General features: G+C 44.3%; 1 protein-coding gene across 1 annotated transcript in view; it reads right to left on the bottom strand.

Moving 5' to 3' along the window:
• Positions 1-23,997, bottom strand: part of SLC27A6 (solute carrier family 27 (fatty acid transporter), member 6) — a 57,927-nt gene that overhangs the window by 25,234 nt on the left and 8,696 nt on the right. The window contains exons 2-5 of the mRNA XM_015418222.1: positions 21,368-21,574; positions 7,676-7,834; positions 7,103-7,227; positions 1,734-1,928 (exon numbers count right to left, since the gene is read on the bottom strand). Coding sequence (XP_015273708.1) covers positions 1,734-1,928; positions 7,103-7,227; positions 7,676-7,834; positions 21,368-21,574 — 686 coding nt within the window. The remainder of the gene's footprint in view (positions 1-1,733; positions 1,929-7,102; positions 7,228-7,675; positions 7,835-21,367; positions 21,575-23,997) is intronic.

The following is a 23,997-nucleotide window of genomic DNA, read 5'->3' as shown; positions in this document are numbered from 1 at the left end:
ACCTCTGCGTGCATGGCTACAGAGGGAAGGCCTGGAGAGTGACCCCCTCCCGGTGACTCCGAGGTGGGCGGGCCAGGGGTTGTCCAAGGGCTGTGGGGCACCCAGGCAAGCCAAGGGAAGGCATGGGGGTGTTGTCTAATATGCTAATGAGCTGCATTGTCTGGGGTGTGGCATAATATGCTAATGCATTTCTGCTGTTGGGTGTGGCCTATTATGCTAATGAGTTCCTGATGGGCTTTTTCTACAAAAATGCCCTGGTCTTTGTCATTATCCATTTGCTGTCTCAGTCCCTCTCTGCTGGCATCTCTTCCTCCAAGGTGGGTTCTCTTCCCCCTCCTCTGTGCCGTCCCTCTTCCTCCTTCTTCCTCCAGAGTTCACTCCTTGCTCCCATCAGTCTGCCCCCCCAGCTGTCCTCTCACCTCTGTTAAATGCCTCCCCTGCTCTTGTGGGCCCCTCCCCCTCATTAGCAGGCTCTGACTGATCTGCTGCTTACAGATTTGTTGAGCTGACATTGCCACAGTGGCATTGGTTCTGCTAGGCACTTTATATATGCCCCAGTTCTGCTGGGCACTCTGTACATGCACTGGCTGTGCTAGCCTTGCAAACCCCCTTGCTTGGATTTCTTGAGCTGGCATTGGTACAAAAATGCCACCCGCCTTCAGTTTCTACTGCAAAGACTCTCTGGTTTGACATCAGTCCCTGCTTTTTTGCTATTTTTCTACCTCCATTGAAAATAAGAAAGGATGGGTAACCTTTTGGAGGGGCCTGTAGATTTGGACTCCTTGGTCCAATATTTTTGAAATTTGGGGGGTCTTTTGAGTAGAGGCTCCAGAAGCTATGCTGAAAATTTGGTGCCTCTACCTCAAAAAAGCCCTTCTCCCAGATGCCTGGGTAATACCCCTGGACAGATTCTCCATTATAGTTTATGGGGATCATTGACTATAATTGTCCCCATAGGCTATAATGGAGCCAAAGGGATTTGTTGTGGTCCCTTTAAATGTGTTCCTGAAACTGCAACTTCACCCAGAAAGGCATTTAAAGGGAGTGCACTCATTTAATTGCAACTATCCTGTTTTCCCAGATAATCCCCTTTTTTCCGGGATTATCCAGGATTAGATATGCTCAGAAATGGAAAATACACCCCCCTCTATATCCGGCTGAAAGACTAGCTGATAAACACCCATAAGGTATTTTCTGGCTATTTTTTCAGCTCACAAAGAACTGAATGCACACCACTAATCTTCAGATGCAGAACCCACCTTTAATACCCAGTTGGCAGCATGGGATCTACTGAGACTCAGAGGAAGAGAAGGAGTCAAATATGCAACCTCACTTCTGGGGAGGGAGTGTGTGTTTTTGTGCTGCAAGCACAAATGGAGAATGAGAGGAATGTCCAGGACAGGGAATGTCCAGAGCAGGCTAGAGTAAGAGAGAGAGGGCAACGGGTGGTGTCTCTGAACCTGCTTGCGCTAAAAAAATAAATAAAAAATCTTCTCCACTGCTGAGTGATCTCATCTTACTCCTCTCCACAATACAACAAAATCAACAAACATGACATCATGGAGGTTTGCAACCCGCCTGAGGGTCCCAACCCGTGGGTTGAAGACCACTGCACTAGCAGTTTAGAAGGTTCAGAGCTTGATTTGTTATAGTTTCCCTTTGAGGGAGTCACACCAAATTTGCTGGCTGAACTATGTAGGTAATATGGCACTCCTCTAAATATAAGTAGTTACCTGATAAAAGAAATTGGTTCGGCCCACAGATCCCACTTTGCCTGTGTGATTCATGAAACAAATTGTTCCTTCAGTTGCACCATACAGTTCACATATCTTAATGTCACCGAACCGGAGCAAAAATTCTTTCCAGACATCAGACCTTATTCCATTTCCAACTGCGAGGCGAACTTTGTGATGTTTTTCTCCTTCTTTCTGTAAGGAATTTTAAAAGAGCAAATAGTTAAAATGAACCCATCACTTCTTTATTTCCCCTTCCAGCCTTCTCTGAGTATCCATCTTGCTATAATTACAGAACAGGAACCAGAGCCTCATCCTGCATTATGCTCTGCTCTTCCATCCACCCATATTCAAATCTGAGGAGCTCTACCGCCTAACAGGTAAAGTTAGAGAGAGAGAAAATAGTTTATTTCATAGTGTTGGACTGGATATGACAGGGACATTATTGGTTGTTCTGTGTATCGTCATTCAATTTTTGTTTCTAGTAAAACAAATGTTGCAGGTTGTAGTACTTTAAAAATCAGCAAAACCTGTTTGATCACTGGTGATATTCGGACAAAAAGATGCATGCATACACAGAAAAGGCAAGGATGCTTTTATTATATCACTTTGAGGTCTCATAAAAACAGCTGTATAAGCTGTAAAATGTAGGTCTATTTTCATAATATTGCATTACAGCTGAATTTGCATATAAAGCTTCATTCTGTGTCTCAGTACAGGTGGACTTCATTCACTTCACCAACAATTCATTTTTTGGGCATTCAAGACAAGCTTGGCTGCATGTAAAGACATAAAGCCTGGTTCTTAAAGTATTTCAGTGGAAAGGAATCATACTCAGACACAGACACATTCTATGCAGGCAGAGTGTTCTAGGTCAAATTCCTGGCAACTTCAATTAAAAGGATGGTATGCATTGTCTGTATGAAACACAAGAGATCATATCACAAGAAATCAGAGCTAATATCTTCTACTTCATTTAAAACAAGTGGGGGGCAGGAGGGGTGACTTGAACTGAATGCTGGAATAGGGCAATTTAATTATTTCCCCATACAGCTGCAGAGAAACTGGCCTTCATGAGTATCAAGTATCTGTATTAGAGAAGACAAGAAGGGGGACCTGCAATACTTATGGGGGAGGGAGTATTCCCCACAGCTCCCGGCCTGCAGAAGCAGGAGGAGCTTCGCAGGAGGAGGAAGCGGCAGCAGGTGAGCCCAGCAGGCGAACCCATCAGGCCCGCCAAGCCTTCCCCCTTCCCCCCCCAACGGCGGTGAGGCCTGAGGTCTGCCAAGACTTCTCCCCCTTCCCCCAACACCGGCGGCAGTGAGGCCCACCAAGCCTTCTCTCTCCTCCTTCCCCACAGTGGCAGTGAGGCCTGAGGCCTGCCAAGCCTTCTCCCTCCTCCCCTCCCCCCGGCACTGGCAGTGGTGAGGCCAGAGCGGCTCACAGCCGGCCCACCTAGCCTTCTCTCCCCTTGGTGGCGGCGGCAGCAGCGAGACAGTTGCCAGGGCATTCTCTGCGCATGCGCAGGAAACGCTCTTTTACTTTTGGGGGGATTTAAGTATCCCCCGTATAGTTTTTTCAACTTTTTAGATTTTTCTGCACACCTGAGGACTGCTCCAAGTATGCAGGAAAATCTCTTTGCCCCCCAAGTGCCCCCGATGTGCGGATTTAGATATCCGCATGGAGGGGGCAACTTGGCTATTAGATATATAGATGTGTTGCCAGACTTTCCCCCCTAATTGGGAGCTGATGGATAGACAGATCTAGAAAATGGTTGAAGGAGAAGGAACTTTCCCTGCCATGCCATGATCTTGATCCAAAATGGGCTTTCCTGATGCTGTTTTTAAATGAAAATGGGTTAAGTATCAAGACATACCAAGCAAACAGTATTGAGGTATAGGGAGCTATGATTGCTATTTTAAGCATGACTCTGAACAGGTGGCATAGAAATAATGGTCTGATTTAGTTCATGGCAGCAATGCAGTTTTGATTATAATGAACAGTTAATAGTTCTGAAAATGTCTTTAAAAACTCATGAGCCCTGATTCAGCTAAAGCTTCATGTTGCTAAATTCCACTTAAAATAATGAAGCTAAAAACAGTTGAGACAAACCTGTTTGTAACAGTATGTAATCGCAGCTTCTTCTATTGCTTGTTGACCTTTTGGCTAAGATCAAGTGCAGTAATCACAACCAACTATACCTGAATCAGGCTATCATTGTGGAAACTGGTAAGCCCTTTCTCTTTGGTCCTAACTTCAACATATCTCCTGCCGCAAGATGTGTTTGAATTGTTCTGGATCACTTTACACCAGACTTCAGCAACTGTGATTCTGTAAACTGTGAGGGCTGGAAACACTGCAGCAGCTATTTTGAAATAATCTGCTCTAACTACATACTTCTGCTTATTTACAACTAAAATAGACTCCATTTGAAGTTTACTTTATTAAGGATTGCTTGCTTCATTGAAACTCAAATTAATATGTTAGCCGGCCCCCTTCAGTTCCCCTTACTGAGCTCACTGAGTACTTTGGTATTCAAATGTAAATCTTGGTAACACCAGACTAAACACAGAAACAAAGAGACTTTTATTACAACCTTTTGTTCAGTAATGAACAAAGGGAGGGGAAATTACCCAACTCAGACTGAATGGTGCATTCATAGCCTACAAAAATTGAAACTCTCTAGTGACCAATTTAGCATGCAGGTAAACTTTGTTTCCATTTTTTTACTTTTCATGGACAAAAAAATTTTTTGTTGATTCTAAATATCTCACACAGGGAGGCAGATTATTTCAAAATATCTGCTGCAGTGTTTCCAGCCTTCATAGTTGCTAAAGTCTGGTGTAAAGTGATCCAGAACAGTTCAAACACATCTTGCAGCAGGAGATAGGTTGAAGTTAGACCCAAAGAGAAAAACTTGGGATGAAGTAAGTAGAGTCCGGAAACAGGACTGCACAGCCAAGTTGCAGATTTGCAAGCATCATGATGTGTTCTGGAAATACCCTGAAGGCACCTTAATAATACCCTGGAAGTCATATAAAATGACAGCAACTGGGCAACATGGCCACTACACAAATCAAGAAATGCAGACAGAGCCAGCCACTGATATCTGGTATGGTCTATACGTATGTCAGTGTGACATGTTTCTTGTGTGAATGAGCCCAGTTATCAGACTCAGTCACACAAAATAGCCAGACACAGGAAACAAACTGCTTCTCTGCCATCTCTTACTTCTTGTCCCAGCAGAAGTTGCTAGTTTAGGTTTTAAAACTCAAAAAACCTGCACAGAAACCAACACACTATTTTAAGGAGCTTTTCACAAAGTGAAGGGACTCTTATGTGAACTTTAATTGAAGACAGATACAAGAATTCAGCAGAATAATTAAAAGTTTATTGAGAGAAACCAAGGTAAAAGCATGCAATAATAATTTTCACATATATAACAATACACAAGAATACTAAACAGTCCACATCTACTTGCTCTGTACTGCAGCATTCACACAATACTTACTGACCCTATATATCTCAGAGAGTAAAGGGGGCTAAAGAGAAGGAGAAGAAGAAGAAGAAGGAAAAACAGCAAGGAGGGTAGAAGGAGATTTTTACTTATCCCTTTCTACATTGGGATGCTGTCTGGGATGGCTTATACTATAGAGTCCAAATATCCACCCAGCAGGGCTGTAGCCAGTGGTGGGGCACATGGGGCAGTACCACCATCGAATTTCTAGCACCCCCTATTGAATTTCCGGCGCCCCTCAATCTCCCCCACCTCAATTTTAGTTCACCCCCAGGTGGTTTTCCCTTCTGCGTCAAGAAGAAAGGCTAACAAAAACAAGAACGTCTTTTGGCTAGGAAATGAAACTAAAGACTCTCCCCTTCCTTTTCTCCTCCCCACACAGTACCCGGGATGGCAGCACCCCCCCCCCGCAGGCTCCCCATGCACTCCAAGAAAAGCCAAGCACCCTCAAGCCCTGCTGCAGAGCCCGGACTGCTAGGGCATGGGCACTGGCTCCTGCTTGCAACGCCAATTGCCTCTTCCCTCCCTCGCTGCTCGTTGGGGCCAGAGTGGCAAGATCCTTGACAAGGACAGGCACAGAGCAGGCACAGGCTGGAGCTCCCAGCCGAGACCCACAAAAGAGACAGAGCGCTCAACTGCCAGCCGAAGCCTAAGGTGACAGACAGCCCTGCCTGCCCTCCAGCCAGCCAAGCTCACAGGCTTCTTCTCCCTCCTGGTGCTCAGAAGACCTGCCTGCCTGACCACAGCTCAGCCTTGTCAGCATCTGCCCCACCCCGAGCAGCAAAAGTGGCAAAATAATTCCCTATCCCTGCCATGTTTTTTGCCTGGAAAAGCTGCTGGGGAGGGGGGAGGCAGAAACCCACCCACCTCTTTCTGACTGGGCTATTCTGAGCCTGGTTGCTGGCAGGTCCCTGCAGCTGAAGGGGAAAGGAGTGCAAATGAGTGAAGAAGCCCTTAACGTCCTCTCCCTCCTTCCCAGCTGGTGGCTCCAGGTCGTGCTGGGCTGAGGGACCCAGCAAATGCTGCTGCTCTTGGGGCTGCTGCACTGGACCCCGGTGGAGAGCGAAGGAAAAGCTGAAGGATTTGATTTGATTTGATTAGCACCCCCCTGATGCCCCCTCCTGAAAAAATTCCTGGTTATGGGGCTGCCAGCCAGACCTTGGATCCATACCGATTCAAGGGTCAGAGAAGGGAATCCAGGAAGAGTTTCAGGTAATAAATCCAAGAAAGGTCCATAGGGTAGATCATAGGGAGCACGACTGAAAGTCACAGCTGACTTATGGTGACCCCAGCAAGGGGCTTTCAAGGCAAGTGAGAAGCAGAGGTGGCTGGCCGTTGCCTTCCTCCGCAGAGTCTTCCTTGGTGGTCTCCCTTCCAAGAACCGACCCTGCTTAGCTTCCGAGATCTGGTGAGACTGGGCTATACCATAGTGCCTTCCCTCCGAATGACTGTTTTACATCATGTAATTGCAGTCCACTCCTGCCATGAATTGGCTTCTCCAGTACAACAAACAGCAGTGTGCAGTATGTTCTTAGACTGCCAGGAACTCATAAAACATAGGAATGTTGTTTATGAATGTCCAAGAACCCCAAATAAAACTTTCCCAATCTTTTGGATTGTAAAATTGAATATTCTGAAGAGCTGTTATGGCTACCAAAACACAAGTTCCGGTTCATATCAAAGGTTCTCATGAAGAAGCTTACTTTGGAGAACCGGAGTATGACAAAATGCTGCTTTTTAATAAACACTCATACCCACTTTTTAATGACACTGCAGAAATTACATATATTTGTAGTTTTGCAAAAACAACAACCCACAATTCTATATGAAATATTATTTTGTTTGAACTTACCACAGGTTGTTTGCAGAGGTAACGACACAGTTCCCCAATGTATTGAATAACAGTAACATCATATTTTTTGCAATCACTCCAGAATTGACTGGCTGAAAATTTCTTCCTTAGAATACATGTTGCACCTTAAAAAAATAAAGTAACACTTGGACGATTAATATATTTGAATTTGGGTTTACTGTTATGCAATAGTTTTAAATACTAAAAAAGATTTATAATATTTAAATACATCTTAAAACATCTAACTCCATGCTACAGTATAAATCTATACCATTCTTTTTCTTCTATGAAACCACTGTCCCTAAGTTACAAGACTGTTTTGTTTATGAGAATTATCCAGCTTGTCTAATGTATAGCAAGTCCTTCAGAAGAGAACATAAGTAGATCTGAAAGGTGGCTTTCGGCTACTATGGGTTATATCTTTGTTCTGTGGTAATTAGAATTTTTAACACTCATGCTAACTAATCTAACAGAGAATATAACTATATAGCCTGTTACACTGTTTCATCTGCCACAATGCAATTCCACAACATACACTTTCCGTCAATATTATTAAAAGATTGTTCATCCTACCCAATTCAACACATCCACCAATACCAAGGAGAGAAGCTGCACTGTGGTAAAGAGGGAGAGTTACATAAATGATGTCATCAGGAGTTGCACCAAATGCCCATAATCCAGCAGCACCTTTTAGGACCTGCATGTGACTGATAACTGCTGCCTTCGGCAAACCTGAAATAGAACAGACACACACACACATACACTAAAAGGTTAAAACTGATTAATTATTGGTATCAGTGGCTAGCTTTTCACATATGTGTATCCATAGACAATGTCATCCGTGTAAATTAATGTGTTTAATGTGCTTTATAGTTCAGGGTTATTATGGAATAGCCAACCTTTATAATCTACTCTTTAAATTTAAGAAAATTGGCTTGGATCCAGTGGAGGATTTCCACCTACAGAACAGTACTTTCCCACCTCCCCCTTCCATTGCAGTCCAAAATGGTACCTGAAATGCTGTTCCTTGGAGACCTTGCCACTGGATCCAAGCCAATCCTTTCATTGTGTATACATGGCCTACAAGGTCATGTCTTAAAAGGCTGCCAGGTCTATAAGACCACAACTCATAAGGCCCTGACCCAAATTCTATCAATCACATCCCTTGTTTGGAAAGGGCTTTGCACAAGAGACAGCAAGAAACTTCATTTTTGTATTAATAACTTTGACATAGCAAGCTCAGTGGGGTAGGAAGGGAACTGGAAAAACTAGCTGAATAACAATGACTGCATTAGCATACAATCTTTGTTCACTCAACCAGTCAGCGTACCAAGGGCTGAGCTACTGGATCTCAGCAACTGATCAGAACATTTCCTGTCTACGGTTGTGAAGTGATCTGTAAGCTAGTTAACGGAGAAATGCAGCAGCTTTACACCTTTTGATCAAGTTCAAAGCCAGTTCCATGCCATACTTAGGTGGAAAGTCCCTGCTTTCATTTCTAGAGAACTGAGAAAGCTCCATTTTCATATCAGCCAGATGGCACAGAAAACTTGTGGCCCCTCTCCTCCAAAGTCCATTTTAAGAAACAATGGTGCATCTGGAGATTTTTAAAAGTGGGACTTTCCTGCTTTCTCTTCTTGCTGCAACCCACTAACCCCCTGTAATTTTGTTCCTAGGGAACAGGGGCTGACTGACCATTTACTAACTTCCAGGAAATCTCCTGCTGGGCTGCTACTCAACAAGGCCACTGCTGGCCAGAAGCAAACAGAGCCAATCCCCAACAAACCTCATGGACTGTTTGGCTCAGATCCTTTAGCAGCAGTGATAACTGACTTCAGCTCAACCATTGCCGCATCTTGTGTGACAGAGAACAATACATGAGCCCATTTTTAATGGTGCTTAGCTGAGTAGCCTTCTAACACTGGTTTTCAGCACTCCAGGGGCCACTCCATTTGGCTTGCTCCAGGGCTATTTTAGCTTTCCAATCCACTCCAGCTGGGGGACCAGCAGACCCTCAAGAACAGCATAGGGATCACAGCTGCAGTGGGAGGAGTGAATTCTTACCTCCTCTTCCAGAAACGTAAGTCTTTTTGGAACATATTTTGAGTCCAGTGGCACCTTTAAGACCAACAAAAGTTTATTCAAGGTATGAGCTTTCTTGTGCACACACACTTCCTCCGATACATTGAAACGGAAGTTAACAGTTCATATATATAGGCAGATGCCTCTACATAGGTGAACAGCAAATTAGCATACAACTTAATGAAGGTGTTTTGACATATGCAAAGACTAAACAGCAATAACTAGCTAAGTTCATATGGTCACCATTTGTTTGGATTTAATTGGGGAGGGAACAGTAAAGTAATAAGTATGTCAAAATATGAGATAGACACATAAAAGTATCCTTCTAAGAGTAATTAACTGTTGTCTGGATATACATAATCACTGGACCTAACAACATCAGCTACACCATCACAGGCCCATTCACTTGCTCATCTTTTAACACTGTATATGACATTAAATGCCAACCATGCCCTCCTGTTCCCTACATAGGGCAAACAGGACAAACCCTATGCCAGAAGATAAATGGACACAAATCTGACATCAGGAATCACAAGACTGAGAAACACTTCAGCCTTCCACGATATTCAACAGGTGACCTCAAAGTAGCTGTTTTATTGGAAAGGAACTTCAAGAACAAACAAAAACCTTCCCAGGACTTAACAGGAAACTCATTCAGCCCTTATATATGTATTCTCACCAAGAAGGGCTATGCATCCTCTGTATTTTAGTGTATTTCTTTTTTGAACTAGTATATTGGAATAGTGAATGTAACACAATGAATAATGGAATGTATTTCTCTGACGTAACACTGCACCCCACCATTAAGAAAAGGATGTTGTCAGTTAACTCCATGCTTGAAAGGAGATTAATGGAATGTAACAGAGTCCCAGTTTATTACTCTTAAAAGGATACTTCTACACATCTATTTCCTATTTTGACATATTTATTGCTTTACTGTCTCCCCCTAATTCAAACAATGATGACCGTATGACCTTAGTTTCTTATTGCTGTTTAGTGTTTGCATATGTCAAAAACATCTTCATTAGCTTGCTGCTCACCTATGTGGAGGAATCTGCCTATGTCTATGAACTGTTTACTTCCATTTCAATGTATCTGTGATTCAAACAATGTACACAAAAGCTCATACCTTGACTAAACTTTTGTTGGTCTTAAAGGTGCCCCACTGGACTCAAAATTTGTTGTAATGCTTCAGACCAGCACAGCTGCCCACCTTGACAAGTCTTTTTAATTTGTGGTTGGATACATTCCATTGAAATATAGCGCTGTGTGTGTTCTCCTGCATTCCTTTCAGTGAACATAATGAGCAAGAGGCAGCTCTGTTCTGATGGCAGCACAATTCAGCAGTGAAATTAATGCAGAAATGCTGTCAGGGAACATTTCCCAGACTGCTCATTGCCAAGCTGTAAAACAAACCAACACAACGCATAATGCTGGCATAAAAAGTATCTAAAGGATGAAGATAGATATAATATTACTTAAGCAGTGAGGCTGATTTGGAAGAATCGTCACCAATTAAAATAGACCTCTTCAGGGTTGAGCTCTGAAAAAATAGTTGTATGAAGTTGGCAGTGGATAATCCTGAATGGCTGACGCTCAAAATATCATCTCCCCCAAATCTCCTAAGCAATTCTGCACTGTAAAAAAATGCCTTTTATTATTTAATGTGTCAACCAATGAATGGATATGTGCATGCAGTTAATAGCAGAAAGCTCACCTGAAGCATGGGGGAGGGGTGAGGCAGATGGCTGACCTAGAACTTGATTTGTTGGTATGCATTGAATTGTGATGGTGGCAGGAAGTCAGGCTCATAGTGAGGCTGAAGGTGAACTCCACTGAGGGACAACCTACATGTGAAGCAAGAGATCCATAATTAGGATCCCTCTAGGGTTGCCAACCTCCAGGTGAGGGCTGGAGATCTTCCAGGATTACAACTGATCTCCAGGTAACAGAGATCAGTTCACCTGGAGAAAACAGCCTCTTTGGAAAGTAGGCTCAATGAATTTATACCCCACTTCCAAAGTCCCCCCCTTCCCAAAACCCTGCCCTCCTCAGGTTCTACCCCCAAAGTCTCCAGGTATTTCCCAATCCAGACCTGGCAACATTAGATCTATCTCTTTTAAAAACTCTGTTCAGCCTCTCTGAAGTTCAAGGAAGTGTCATGTGGGAGGGTGTTTACCTCTTTCTTCCCATGCTCTCCCCCCCCCCCATGATTTAAGCAGCTTTCCCACACAGAGAGAATTTGCAATTAGATCTGCAATTAAATCTGCAAAAGGACAAAGGCATGTATTCAACTTGTAACCATCTTTTTGCTTGTGCAGAGGCAATTACAGCTTTAAGGTGGGAGAAGCAATTTAAATCACGACTAGAGCATGGAAGGAAAAGATCATACATTTCGTTTCCCAGTTTTATACATTTGCAAAGCAGTGATGCGTTTCTTAACAGAATTTTTGATGGAAGGTGTTCGGGCCCCCCAATCTCAAACAACTCCCCACCCACAATAATACAGCATCTTATTTAAACATGCAGACTAGTATCAGAGCTTTCAACAAACCCAGATGCCAACTTTGCTGCCACATTCACCCGGACAACACAGTCACTGGATCTAACAACATCAACTACACCACCTCAGGCTTATTCACCTGCTCATCTTCTAACACTGTATATGCCATTAAGTGCCAACAGTGCCCTTCAGTTCTCTACATAGGAGAAACTGGTCAAACCCTACACCAAAGGATAAATGGATACAAATCTGACCTCAAGAGCCACAACACTGAGAAACCTGTAGGAGAACATTTCAAACTCCCAGGGGACTCGGTGGGGGACCTCAAAGTAGCTGTTTTATTTAGCTACTCTGAGGTCCCCTGTGGAGTGCCCTGGGAGGTTGAAATGTTCTCCTACAGGTTTCTCAGTTTTGTGGCTCTTGAGGTCAGATTTGTATCCATTTATCCTTTGGTGTAGGGTTTGACCTGTTTCTCCTATATAGAGAACTGAAGGGCATTGTTGACATTTGATGACAAATACAATGTTAGAAGATGAGCAGGTGAATAAGCCTGAGATGGCATAGTTGATGTTGTTAGGTTTAGTGAGTGTGTTGTCTGGGTGTATGTGGCAGCAAAGTTGGCATCAGGGTGTGTTGCAAACTCTGATACCAGTCTGCATGTTTAAATTAGATGCTGTATTATTGAAAGTGATGAGTAGTTTGAGATTGGAAAATTGTGCAGTGGAAAAGGTTCGCACCTTTCCTTATTCAAATCTTCTAGGAGGAACTCCAAATAGAAGGTCATGTCTTCTTGCAGGGGACAGTTTCCAGAGCATGGTGAGATGTCAGTTGGGGTGGTCCAAAGATTGTTGTGGGGTGCAGCCTCGCTCCAGTGTCTGCCTGTGTGACCGCCCTGGGTGCACCACACTTTGGAGCAGCTGGCACAAGAACCGTGCTTTGGACCAGGACACAATATATGTCCCCTCAAAGGAGTGAGTCCGCTGAACATGGGGGTGTATGAAGTGTGGGGGTCCAAACTTCATTTTGGGTACGGAGTGTTAGCCAAATTGTCTTGATTCTGATTGATATTTGGGGAAATTAAGGGCAATAGGCAAAATAAGGGAGCAAGCACCAGTGTAAACAGGGGTCCCACTTTTTCCCAGCTCACCAGGAATAGACTCAGAGGCACGTTTCAATATAAAATGATTTCCTTTACTGTAGATTCTTCACAAGCATACAATATCACAAACATACTCACAATTATACAGTTCTAAGAAACTTAGATAGAGGAAGATAACACTTTCACATTAGCAGGATGTTTCGTTGAGAGGTAATACAGTTACCTGTCTACGACGGGATGGAACAATCCTTTGAAAAAAATGAGGGAGACTATAAGGGAATGGGGTCGTGTCTTAGGCCAGCAAAGACACACACCAGAGAAGGCACCTTACCAGGCAGTACTGAGAACACAGCAGGATGCCACAGCTGTCTGATAACACCTGCCTGGACCTGTTCTACCTGGACAGGGTGGCGATCCTGTTGAGAAGCTTGAACCTACACTTCAGGGCCATGCTCCTGCCCCCCATACTGTCCCTGTTCTGCAGAAGGTGCTGGTTTTCCTCCAGTTCCTAGCCACTGGTTCCTTCCAAGGGGTCACAGATAACATCCTGGGGGTGTCTCAGTTGTCAGTGAGATGGTGCCAGGGCCGGATTTAGACTTGCTGAGGCCCTAAACTATACAAAACCCAGAGGCCCCCTACTGTTTTAAATTACATCAGCTGGTCTCAGAAAAATTTAAAATATATACGCCTTTTTAATATTTGAAATAATTTTTAATATTGTGTTTTTATTTGAGGCCCCAGCAGATTGCGAGGCCCTAAGCTGTAGCTTATTTAGCTTATGCGTAAATCTGGCACTGCTGAGATGGCATAGTTGATGTTGTTAGGTTTAGTGAGTGTGTTGTCTGGGTGTATGTGGCAGCAAAGTTGGCATCAGGGTGTGTTGCAAACTCTGATACCAGTCTGCATGTTTAAATTAGATGCTGTATTATTGAAAGTGATGAGTAGTTTGAGATTGGAAAATTGTGCAGTGGAAAAGGTTCGCACCTTTCCTTATTCAAATCTTCTAGGAGGAACTCCAAATAGAAGGTCATGTCTTCTTGCAGGGGACAGTTTCCAGAGCATGGTGAGATGTCAGTTGGGGTGGTCCAAAGATTGTTGTGGGGTGCAGCCTCGCTCCAGTGTCTGCCTGTGTGACTGCCCTGGGTGCACCACACTTTGGAGCAGCTGGCACAAGAACCGTGCTTTGGACCAGGAAACAATATATGTCCCCTCAAAGGAGTGAGTCCGCTGAACATGGGGGTGTATGAAGTGTGGGGGTCCAAACTTCATTTTGGGTACGGAGTGTTAGCCAAATTGTCTTTATTCTGATTGATATTTGGGGAAATTAAGGGCAATAGGCAAAATAAGGGAGCAAGCACCAGTGTATACAGGGGTCCCACTTTTTCCCAGCTCACCAGGAATAGACTCAGAGGCACGTTTCAATATAAAATGATTTCCTTTACTGTAGATTCTTCACAAGCATACAATATCACAAACATACTCACAATTATACAGTTCTAAGAAACTTAGATAGAGGAAGATAACACTTTCACATTAGCAGGATGTTTCGTTGAGAGGTAATACAGTTACCTGTCTACGACGGGATGGAACAATCCTTTGAAAAAAATGAGGGAGACTATAAGGGAATGGGGTCGTGTCTTAGGCCAGCAAAGACACATGGATAGACTATTGGGTAGCTAATCCAGAGTTAGTGAGATAGGGAGGGGCTAGATGCAGTGAGAGAGCAAGAGAGAGACCACATGGCTTGGTGCCCCCTTTTAAGAGGGGGGATTGGGGGGTTGGGCCAGGCTGGCCACATGTCCTAGTCACATGTCTCCTGAGGGTGGCCTAAGCTGGTCACATGTCTTGGCCCACCTCTTACTAGTCCGTCCCAAAAACATCCTATTGGAGCAGGGTTTAGGGGGAGGAAATTAAGGGAGTGGACAATATTGAGATCTATTAACTTCGGGCTGAGCAGTAGCACCTGACGGGATTATGACTCATGTGGCCAGAGTCTTTGTCATGAAGATTCCGTGATTGTCTTCTGTCTGTCGCCTTTCAGCTAGGTGAGGCTCTGTGAGGATGTCGCCTTTCAGCTAGGTGAGGCTCTGTGGGGGAGGGGAATGCTACCTGTGTGTGCTGGAAGAAACACCTAATGGTGTTTGGGTTTCTTTGTCTCTGGTCTTCTTCCTTGGTCTGCAGTGCTTCATGTGGCTAGTGACTGGTCCATTTTACAGCAGGCAAGAGGGCAGGTAACTTCCAAGAACCATTGGCACAGCATACAGGAAAGCTTTCTACTTCTGGGTTTGTGTCTGGTTGGCATCCTTTTCGGGTCACCACACAGTTCAGTCCCTATTTGCACGTTGCTTGCACAGTCCAGGTTTTATTATGAACTTTGTCCATAAGAGCACAATATGTGCCTTACATGGCAACAAGAGGGCCCTTTATTCAAATCTTCTTTGAAATACAGGCCTCTGGGAGGCACTCTGAATAGAAGCTCGCGGCATCAGAACCAGTGTTTGGACCAGGCATCACTGTATGTCATCTTGCAGGGGACAGTCTCCAGAGTGTGGTGATATGTCAGTTGGGGAGCTCCAAAGATTGTTTTGGGGTGCAGCCTGGCCCCAGTGTCTGTCTGTGTGATTGCTCTGGGGGAACCACACTTTGGAGCTGCTGACACAAGAACCACGCTTTGGACCAGGACACAGCATATGTCCCCTGGAAAGAGACTGTCCACTGAACATGGAGGTGTATGAAGTGTGGGGGTCCAAACCTGATTTGTGGTACAAAGGGCTCTATTCAGATCTTCTTTGAAATACAGGCTTCTGGGAGGCACTCTGAATAGAAGCTCATGGCACCAGAACCAGAGTTTGGACCGGGCACCACTGTATATCATCTTGCAGGGGACAGTCTCTTGCATGGGGATGTTTCAGTTGGGGTGGCCCAAAGATTGTTTTGGGGTATAGCCAGGCCCCACTGTTTGCCTGTGTGACTTCCCTGGGGGACCTCGCTTTGGAGCAGCTGACACAAGAACCACCCTTTGGACCAGGACACAGCATATGTCTCCTCGAAGGGGTGAGTTCACTGAACATGGAGGTGTATGACATGTGGCAGTCCAAACCTTATTCCAGGATGCAGTGGGCAAATAGTCAAACCAGTTCCTTATTCAGATCCTTTTTTTGAAATACATGTTTCTTGGGGACAACCGAAATAGAAGCCTGTGGCTCCAGAGCCAGTATTTGGACCGGACTCCACTGGATGCCATCTTGCAAGGGATAGTCTCCAGAGCATGGTGATGTGTTATTTGAGGTGGTACAAAGATTGTTTTGGGGTGCAGCTTGGCTCCAGTGACGCCTTGTGTGATTGTCCTGGGGGCACAGCACTTTGGAGCAGCTGGCACAAGAACTGCACTGTTGGACCGGGACACAGCATATGTCCCCTCGAAGGGGAGAGTTTGCCGAACATGGGGGTGTATTACGTTTGGGTGTCCAAATCTTATTTTGGGGTTCAGAGCTTTCAAACTCTTCTCAGTGTTTTTGGATGAATTCATGAATAAGACGCGGATAAGGAATGAATAAGGAACTGGGAATAAAGAACCAACTTCAGCCTCGTAAAAGTGTGCTTATTTTCTGTACTCTGATAAGAAGTATTTCAAACAACAAAATCAGTCTTAACTTCTTAGCATCTGTGCCAATGGCAATAAATTTAGCCATCTGTTTCAAACTTAAAAGGCTAGTTAGTAACTTAATACTATTTTCTTTTTCCACAATAGCCTTTTAGAGAGGAAATGTTTCATAACATACATATAACATGTCTAGAAAGGAGAATGTAAACCTTGTGAAGCTGAGTTTTGGAGTGATTTTACATTATTATTATTGTTGTTGTTGTTATTTTCAATTTGTATCCCGCCTGGCCAGGCGAACTGGCTCAAGGTGGCATACAGACATTAAAATACAATAAATACAATAAAATACACAAAACAACCTACATACCATCATAAAGTGCTAAAAGGACAGTACAGATTATGGTGGCCTTCAGTATACAATCCCATAGTGGAAAGCAGAATCCAACGGTGTAACACAGGGTAGTGAGATGTTCCAGTGGCTCATTCGACAGTGGCGGCTCCTAATCGAAAGCCTGGTGGAAGGGCTCTGTTTTACAGGCCCTGTGGAACTGTAAAAGGTCCCGCAGGGCCCTGATGTCATCCGGGAGCTCATTAAGGGTTGGAGGTGGGGTAGCTCTGTATGTCAGAGAGGGTATAAAGTCTAGAAAGATTGAGAGGCTAAGTGAATTGGATTCGCTTCTGGAAGTTCTATGGGTTGAAATAGGGGGGCCAAAAGGAAACTTAACACTGGGAGTTTGTTATCGCCCACCAGATCAAAAGATAGAGGAGGATTATAAAATGATGAATGCCTTAAAGATAGCAACTAGACAAAAACACTGTGTAATAATAGGTGATTTTAACTACCCACACATTGATTGGGTCAATATGTGTTCTAGTCGGGAAAAAGAGATTGAGTTTCTAGACACTCTAAATGACTGTGCTATGGAGCAGATGGTCACGGAACCTACCAGGGGAGAGGCGATCCTTGATTTGGTCCTAAGTAACACTCAAGACCTGGTGAGAGATGTAAAAGTGATTGCACCGCTTGGAAACAGTGATCATAATGTTGTTGAGTTCATCATTTGTACAAATAGAGAATTGGCCAAAAAGACTCACACAACCATTTTTAACTTTAAAAGGGGTAATTTCTCTGATATGAGGGGACACGTGGGGAGGAAACTGAAAGGAAAAGTAGAAAGGGTCAAAACAATTGGGGAAGCTTGGGATCTATTTAAAACTACGATCCTAGAAGCTCAAAAAATATATATTCCGCAGGTTAGGAAAGGCACAAACAGGTATAGGAAAAAGCCTGCATGGTTAACAAACAGAGTAATGGAGGCTGTAAAAAGTAAAAAGAATTCCTTTAAGCAGTGGAAAGCTAGTCACAGTGAGGCTGATAAAACGGAACACAGGCTATGGCAAATAAAATGCAAGTCTGAGGTCAGGCAGGCAAAAAGGGAATATGAGGAGCATATAGCAAAAAACGTAAAAACCAACAATAAAACTTTCTTCAAATACATTAGAAACAGGAAACCAGCCAGGGAGGCAGTGGGGCCCTTGGACGACCAAGGGGTAAAAGGAGTATTGAAGGATGATAGGGAAATGGCTGAGAAGCTAAATGCATTTTTTGCCTCCGTCTTCACTGTGGAAGATGAGAAGTGCTTGCCCACTCCAGAACCACTGATTTCAGGAGGGGTGTTGGAAGACCTGAGTCAGATTGAGGTGATGAGAGAGGAGGTCCTAAAACTGATAGACAACTTAAAAACTGAAAAATCACCAGGCCCAGATGGCATACATCCGAGAGTTCTGAAAGAACTCAAATGTGAACTTGTAGATCTCCTGACAAAGATATGTAATCTTTCCTTAAAATCTGCCTCCATTCCTGAGGATTGGAAGGTAGCTAATGTCACTCCCATCTTTAAAAAGGGTTCCAGAGGAGATCCGGGAAATTACAGGCCAGTCAGTCTGACGTCGATACCGGGTAAATTGGTGGAAACCATTATTAAGGAAAGAATTAGTAGGCACATAGATGAACAAAACCTATTGAGGCAGACTCAGCACGGTTTCTGTAAGGGAAGATCTTGTCTCACTAACCTGTTAGTGTTCTTTGAGGGGGTGAACAAACATGTGGACAAGGGGGATCCAATAGATATTATTTACCTTGACTTCCAGAAAGCTTTTGATAAAGTTCCTCATCAAAGGCTCCTAAGTAAGCTCAAAAATCATGGGATAGAAGGACAAGTCCTTTTATGGATCAAAAACTGGCTAGTTCATAGAAAACAGAGAGTGAGTGTAGGTGGGCAATTTTCTCAGTGGAGGGTGGTAAGCAGTGGGGTACCGCAGGGATCAGTACTTGGTCCACTGCTTTTTAACTTGTTCATTAATGATTTGGAGATGGGAGTAAGCAGTGAAGTGGCTAAATTTGCGGATGATACAAAGTTGTTCAGGGTGGTGAAAACCAGTGAGGATTGTGAGGCACTCCAAGGGGATCTGTCAAGGATGGGCGAGTGGGCGTCAACATGGCAAATGGGGTTCAATGTGGCCAAGTGCAAGGTGATGCACATTGGAGCCAAAAATCCTAAATATAAATACACATTGATGGGGTCTGAACTGGCAGAGACTGAGCAAGAGAGAGATCTTGGAGTTGTAGTGGATAACTCACTGAAAATGTCGAGACAGTGTGTGACTGCAATAAAGAAGGCCAATGCTATGCTGGGGATTATTAGGAAGGGTATTGAAAACAGATCAGCCAATATAATAATGCCCCTATATAAATCAATGGTGAGACCTCATTTGGAATACTGTGTGCAGTTCTGGTCACCACACCTTAAAAAGGATATTATAGCTTTGGAAAAAGTGCAGAAAAGGGCAACTCGAATGATAAAAGGGTTGGAACACTTTCCCTATGAGGAAAGGTTAAAGCGCTTAGGGCTCTTTAGCTTGGAGAAAAGACGACTGAGGGGTGACATGATCGAGGTTTATAAGATTATGCATGGGAAAGAGCAGGTAAAGAAAGAGGTACTTTTCTCCCTTTCTCACAATACAAGAACTTGTGGGCACTCCATGAACTTGCTGAGCGGTCGGGTTAGAATGGATAAAAGGAAGTACTTCTTCACCCAAAGAGTGATTAACACTTGGAATTCACTGCCACAGGAAGTGGTGGGTGCTACAAGCATGGATGGCTTCAAAAGGGAATTAGATAAGCATATGGAGCAGAGGTCCATCAGTGGCTATTAGCCACAAGGTATAGCTAGGGGCTCTGGGGCAAGTGATGCTCTGTCTTCTTGGTGCTTGGGGGGGGTCAACAGTGGGAGGGCTTCTAATGTCCTGGCCCCACTGCTGGACCTCCTGATGGCACTGGTATTTCTGGCCACTGTGTGACACAGAGTGTTGGACTGGATGGGCCTTTGGCCTGATCCAACATTGGCGTCTCTTATGTTCTTATGTTCTTATGTTAAGCTCCTAACCCTTGGCACTGGCACCAGTGGTGCCCCATCGAAGGTCGGGAGTGGGATCTCTACTCCTGGCCGGCTCCAACTCAGGCACAGGACCACCGTCTTCATTGGATTCAATTTCAATCGACTCAGTATAAGCCAGCCCGCCACGTCCTGAAGCACCTGCTCCAGGTCATCTGGGGTAGAATTGGACCGACCACACAACAACAGATTTAGCATCAATTTGCATATTGATGACACCATAGCCCATTATTAAAAAGATTTGCCCAAAATAAACCCAAGCACTATGCAAGGTATTATTTATTCATTTAATAATTAAAACACTGACTTTTGAAGAAAGAAAAATCACCGCTATCTAGGTCAAGCAGTAGGCAGGAGCCAGTAAGGTTATCCTTAGAAACAAATTATTTCTGTCTGCAACTTCAGTGCTTTCCATGAAATGGCAGTGTATGGAAATTAAGAATGAATGTACATGTAGAAGTAGGGGTTGCCAGGTCCATCTTCATCCCCAGTGGGGGACTTTGGGGGGCATTCCCAGAGGGGGCAGGGTGTATCCAACATGAAGACATCACAATGGGGACATCCCAGCTCCAAGACCCAGTCCCGCTGGCTGTGAGAACTTAGAGGGTCCCTTTAAGTGCGCACAGCCGGTGGGACAGGACCCCGCGTGCCCAATCTCCCAGTGACATTGCCGCTTCGAGATCGGGCACTCGGGGACAGTCCCACCAGCTGTGTGCACCTAAATGGGCCCCTTTAAGTGCCTGCAGCCAAGGGCCCTGCGCATCCAATCTTTGAGCGGCATTGCCACTGGGAGATCGGGTGCATGGGGCCCTGTCCCACTGGCTGCCCCACAGCCTGTCCAACAGCCAGAGGGCCCTGCCCACCTGGAGATTGCGCGTGTGGCCCTTAGCCACCCCCTCCCTCCTCTCTCTCAAGAGAGAAGGGAGAGTGGTGGCTGTGGGTGTTGGCCAGGTGGCGGGTAGAACCCCCCAAAAAGCAGGTAACCCTTGCCAAACCAGGGGTTCTGGCAACCCACATGTCCACTAGCCAAACATCCCTTATATAAATGTTCAGCATGATTTGTAGACTCTATTCACAATAGAATTGCCAGGTCCTCCCTGGCCACTAGTGGGGAATAGGGGGGTAGGGTTTCAAGAACCAAGCTAGGAAACCCCGGGAGATTTGGAGAGCGAGCCTGGGGAGGGGAGGGACCCCAGTGGAGTACAATGCCACAGAGTCCACCCTCCAAAGCATCCATTTTCTCCAGAGGAATTGATCTCTGTAGTCTGGAGATGAGCTGTAATTTCAGGGGATCCCCAGGTTCTACCTGGAGCCTGGCATCCCTAATTCACAAGTTATACTGAGCATGCAATAATCAGACCAATAGACATGGTTCTATTCCCTTCCCTGTACACTCATTCAGTCCACACAAACATACACAAGAATACAGGCCTCTCGGTAAACATTAACAGTAGAACATTTCCTTCTCCTTAATTAATAGCCTGTACATTCCAAACTCGTGTCACTTTGTCAAATGTTGTACCTGTTGTTCCTGAAGTAAATATGTAGAGAAGAGGGTCTTTTAGACTCTTAGCAATACGGAGATTATCTGGTATGGGATCATCAGAGACATCATCCAGCTTGTCTAAAATGGTGTCAACACATGGCAAAATGGATTCTTTTGTCATCAACCATACTTTAATATCACCTTGGAGACTTGGAAGGATTTCTTCTAAGGTCCCAAGCATATCTTTAAAATAATAATATTGCAATACAGTAAATAAAATGTTAGACTCAAATGGTATAATTGCAAAACGCTCGTCATCATCCTAGTGAAGGGAGGGATGTCAAGGAAGGATAATATATTGCAGAAGAAACATGTTCAGAAAGATACTGGTGACCCACTATGAAGTAATTGGCTAATTTTGCCGTATTCAACCATGTCCCAGATGGGCTTTGTACAACAGAACTCAAAGGGAACCATAGAAAATCAAACCCACTTTCCTCCCCAGAACCCTGTCATCTCATCTGTAAAGACCCATTCATTTTTTTAGTTGTAACAGAGTGTGACACAATACAGTCTATATACAGACCTTTTATATATTTCTGACAGTTATACATTTGATCAGTAAAGCTATAAGGAACGGGTTTTTTGTTGTTCAGTTGCACAGTCGAGTCTGACTCTTCGCGACCCCATGGACCAGATCACGCCAGGCCTTCCTGTCTTCCGCCGTCCTCTGAGGTTTGCTCAATTTCATGTTCGTTGCATCTATGACACTGTCTAACCATCTCATCCTTTGCCGTCCCCGTCTTCTTTGACCTTCAATCTTTCCCAGCATCAGGGTCTTCTCCAGTGAGTGCTCCCTTCTCATTTGGTGGCTAAAGTATTTGAGCTTCAGTTTCATTATCTGGCCTTCCAGGGAACAGTCAGGGTTGATTTCTTTTAGGATTGACTGATTTGATCTTCTTGCAGTCCAAGGGACTCTCAAGAGTCTTCTCCAGCACCATAGTTCAAAAGAATCTATTCTTCGGCGCTCGGCCTTCCTTATAGTCCAACTCTCGCAGCCATACCTGACTACTGGGAATACCATTGCTTTGACCATGCGGACTTTTGTCGGCAGGGTGATGTCTCTACTTTTTATCATGCTGTTTAGGTTTGCCATCACTTTCCTCCCAAGGAGCAGGCGTCTTTTAATTTCATGGCATTTCATGTCATGAACGGTATTCATATTCAAATACTTAGTGCAAAATGGCCTCACTTTCATGTCTCCTAAATGTTGTTTATACACAGTGTCATGCAATTCTAAATAGTTACACCTTTGTAAATTCATTGTAGTCAATGGGTTTAGAAGGATATCATATTATCTCTTTCAAAACTTAATTAACTGTTAACAGATAAGACCCCTCAACATCTAGTTTCAATACTATCAAAGGCACAATTCAGAGTCCATCAGCCTTCATTTGCCCTTTCCCTGTCTCTTCCGCAATTTATAAGGACTTTTAGGGGCTGCTGCCCCTTTCTCTGATAGAGAGTCCTCTCCGGAAGATTCTGAGTCCAGCTCGCCACTGGACTTACTGTCCATCCCTTCTTTTTCTTCCTCCTCTGGCTCTCCCAACTGGATTCTCAAAAATTCCCGTGCTTTCTGCGCAGAGTCAATCTTCTCTTTCTTGTCCTTGATTTTGAAGGTGACGTCTTCTGGAGTTAACCATCTGTATCCAATTGCATTTGTCTGAAGAAAAAGAACTAGGTCTTTGTATTTCTTCCTCCTTTGTCTTATTTCAAATGGAATGTCTTGTCTCCAACTTTCACGGGTGATCCAGATGCCGCTTTCAGGATTGCATCCCTCACATGCCTCTTCGAGAATCTTATCACTATTTCCCCAGGCAGATTATTTTTCTTTATATATCCGGAATATGACCTGTAGGCCACATCCGTATCGCTCAGTAAAGTTTCCGCCTTCATATCCATCACTGGGGCCAGTATGTCACTCATCATTTCCTTTAGATTCTCTCCCTTAGTCTCTGAAATGCCCTGGAAGCGAAGAATCAAATTAGCCTTTTCCATTTGTAAATGCAGCAACTGTTCTTCTGTGGAAATTTGCTTCTTTTCCAGTTTTTGTACCTTCTTCTTCGCCTTTTCGGCAGTGGCGTCCACTTCATTAACCTTCTCAGCTGTTTGATTCATCATTTTAAGCGTCTCATTCAACTGTGTTTGCTGGGTGGTGATGCATTGGTTCATTGTTGACAGCTGCTCCCTTAGGTTACTCATCTAATCCAGCAGAGGGCGCATGGATTCCGCTAATGTCTTTGCCAGCTCATTGGTTCCTTCTGGTCTTGGACTCTCCGTTCCGTTCGCTTTTGAAAGTTTCTCTTTTTCCGTCCTCTTCCCCGCCATCTTTAAGGATTGTTTCCTTTCGCAAATATTTTTAAAGTCTCTGAATATGTGCTTATATGCTCAAGCTCGCCTTGGTAAGTCTTTCTTAACAGTTTTCTCCGCTTTCTCTTCCGCTCCCCCCCTCCAACTCGCTTATAAGTTCATGCACATGGGAGGCGTCCCTCCCCCGCTCACCTCACTTTCTGTTCCACGGGGTGGGGAGCTATCTTTTCACTTTAACCGGTACGCTTTAAATGAACTCACATTCATAATTGGTCCTCAGACCTCGTTTTAGCTCC

This window comes from Gekko japonicus, unplaced genomic scaffold (assembly GCF_001447785.1).
Source record: "Gekko japonicus isolate JY-2015 unplaced genomic scaffold, Gekko_japonicus_V1.1 scaffold2879, whole genome shotgun sequence".
NCBI lineage: Eukaryota > Metazoa > Chordata > Lepidosauria > Squamata > Gekkonidae > Gekko > Gekko japonicus.
This window is presented reverse-complemented; position numbering and strand designations above follow the sequence as displayed.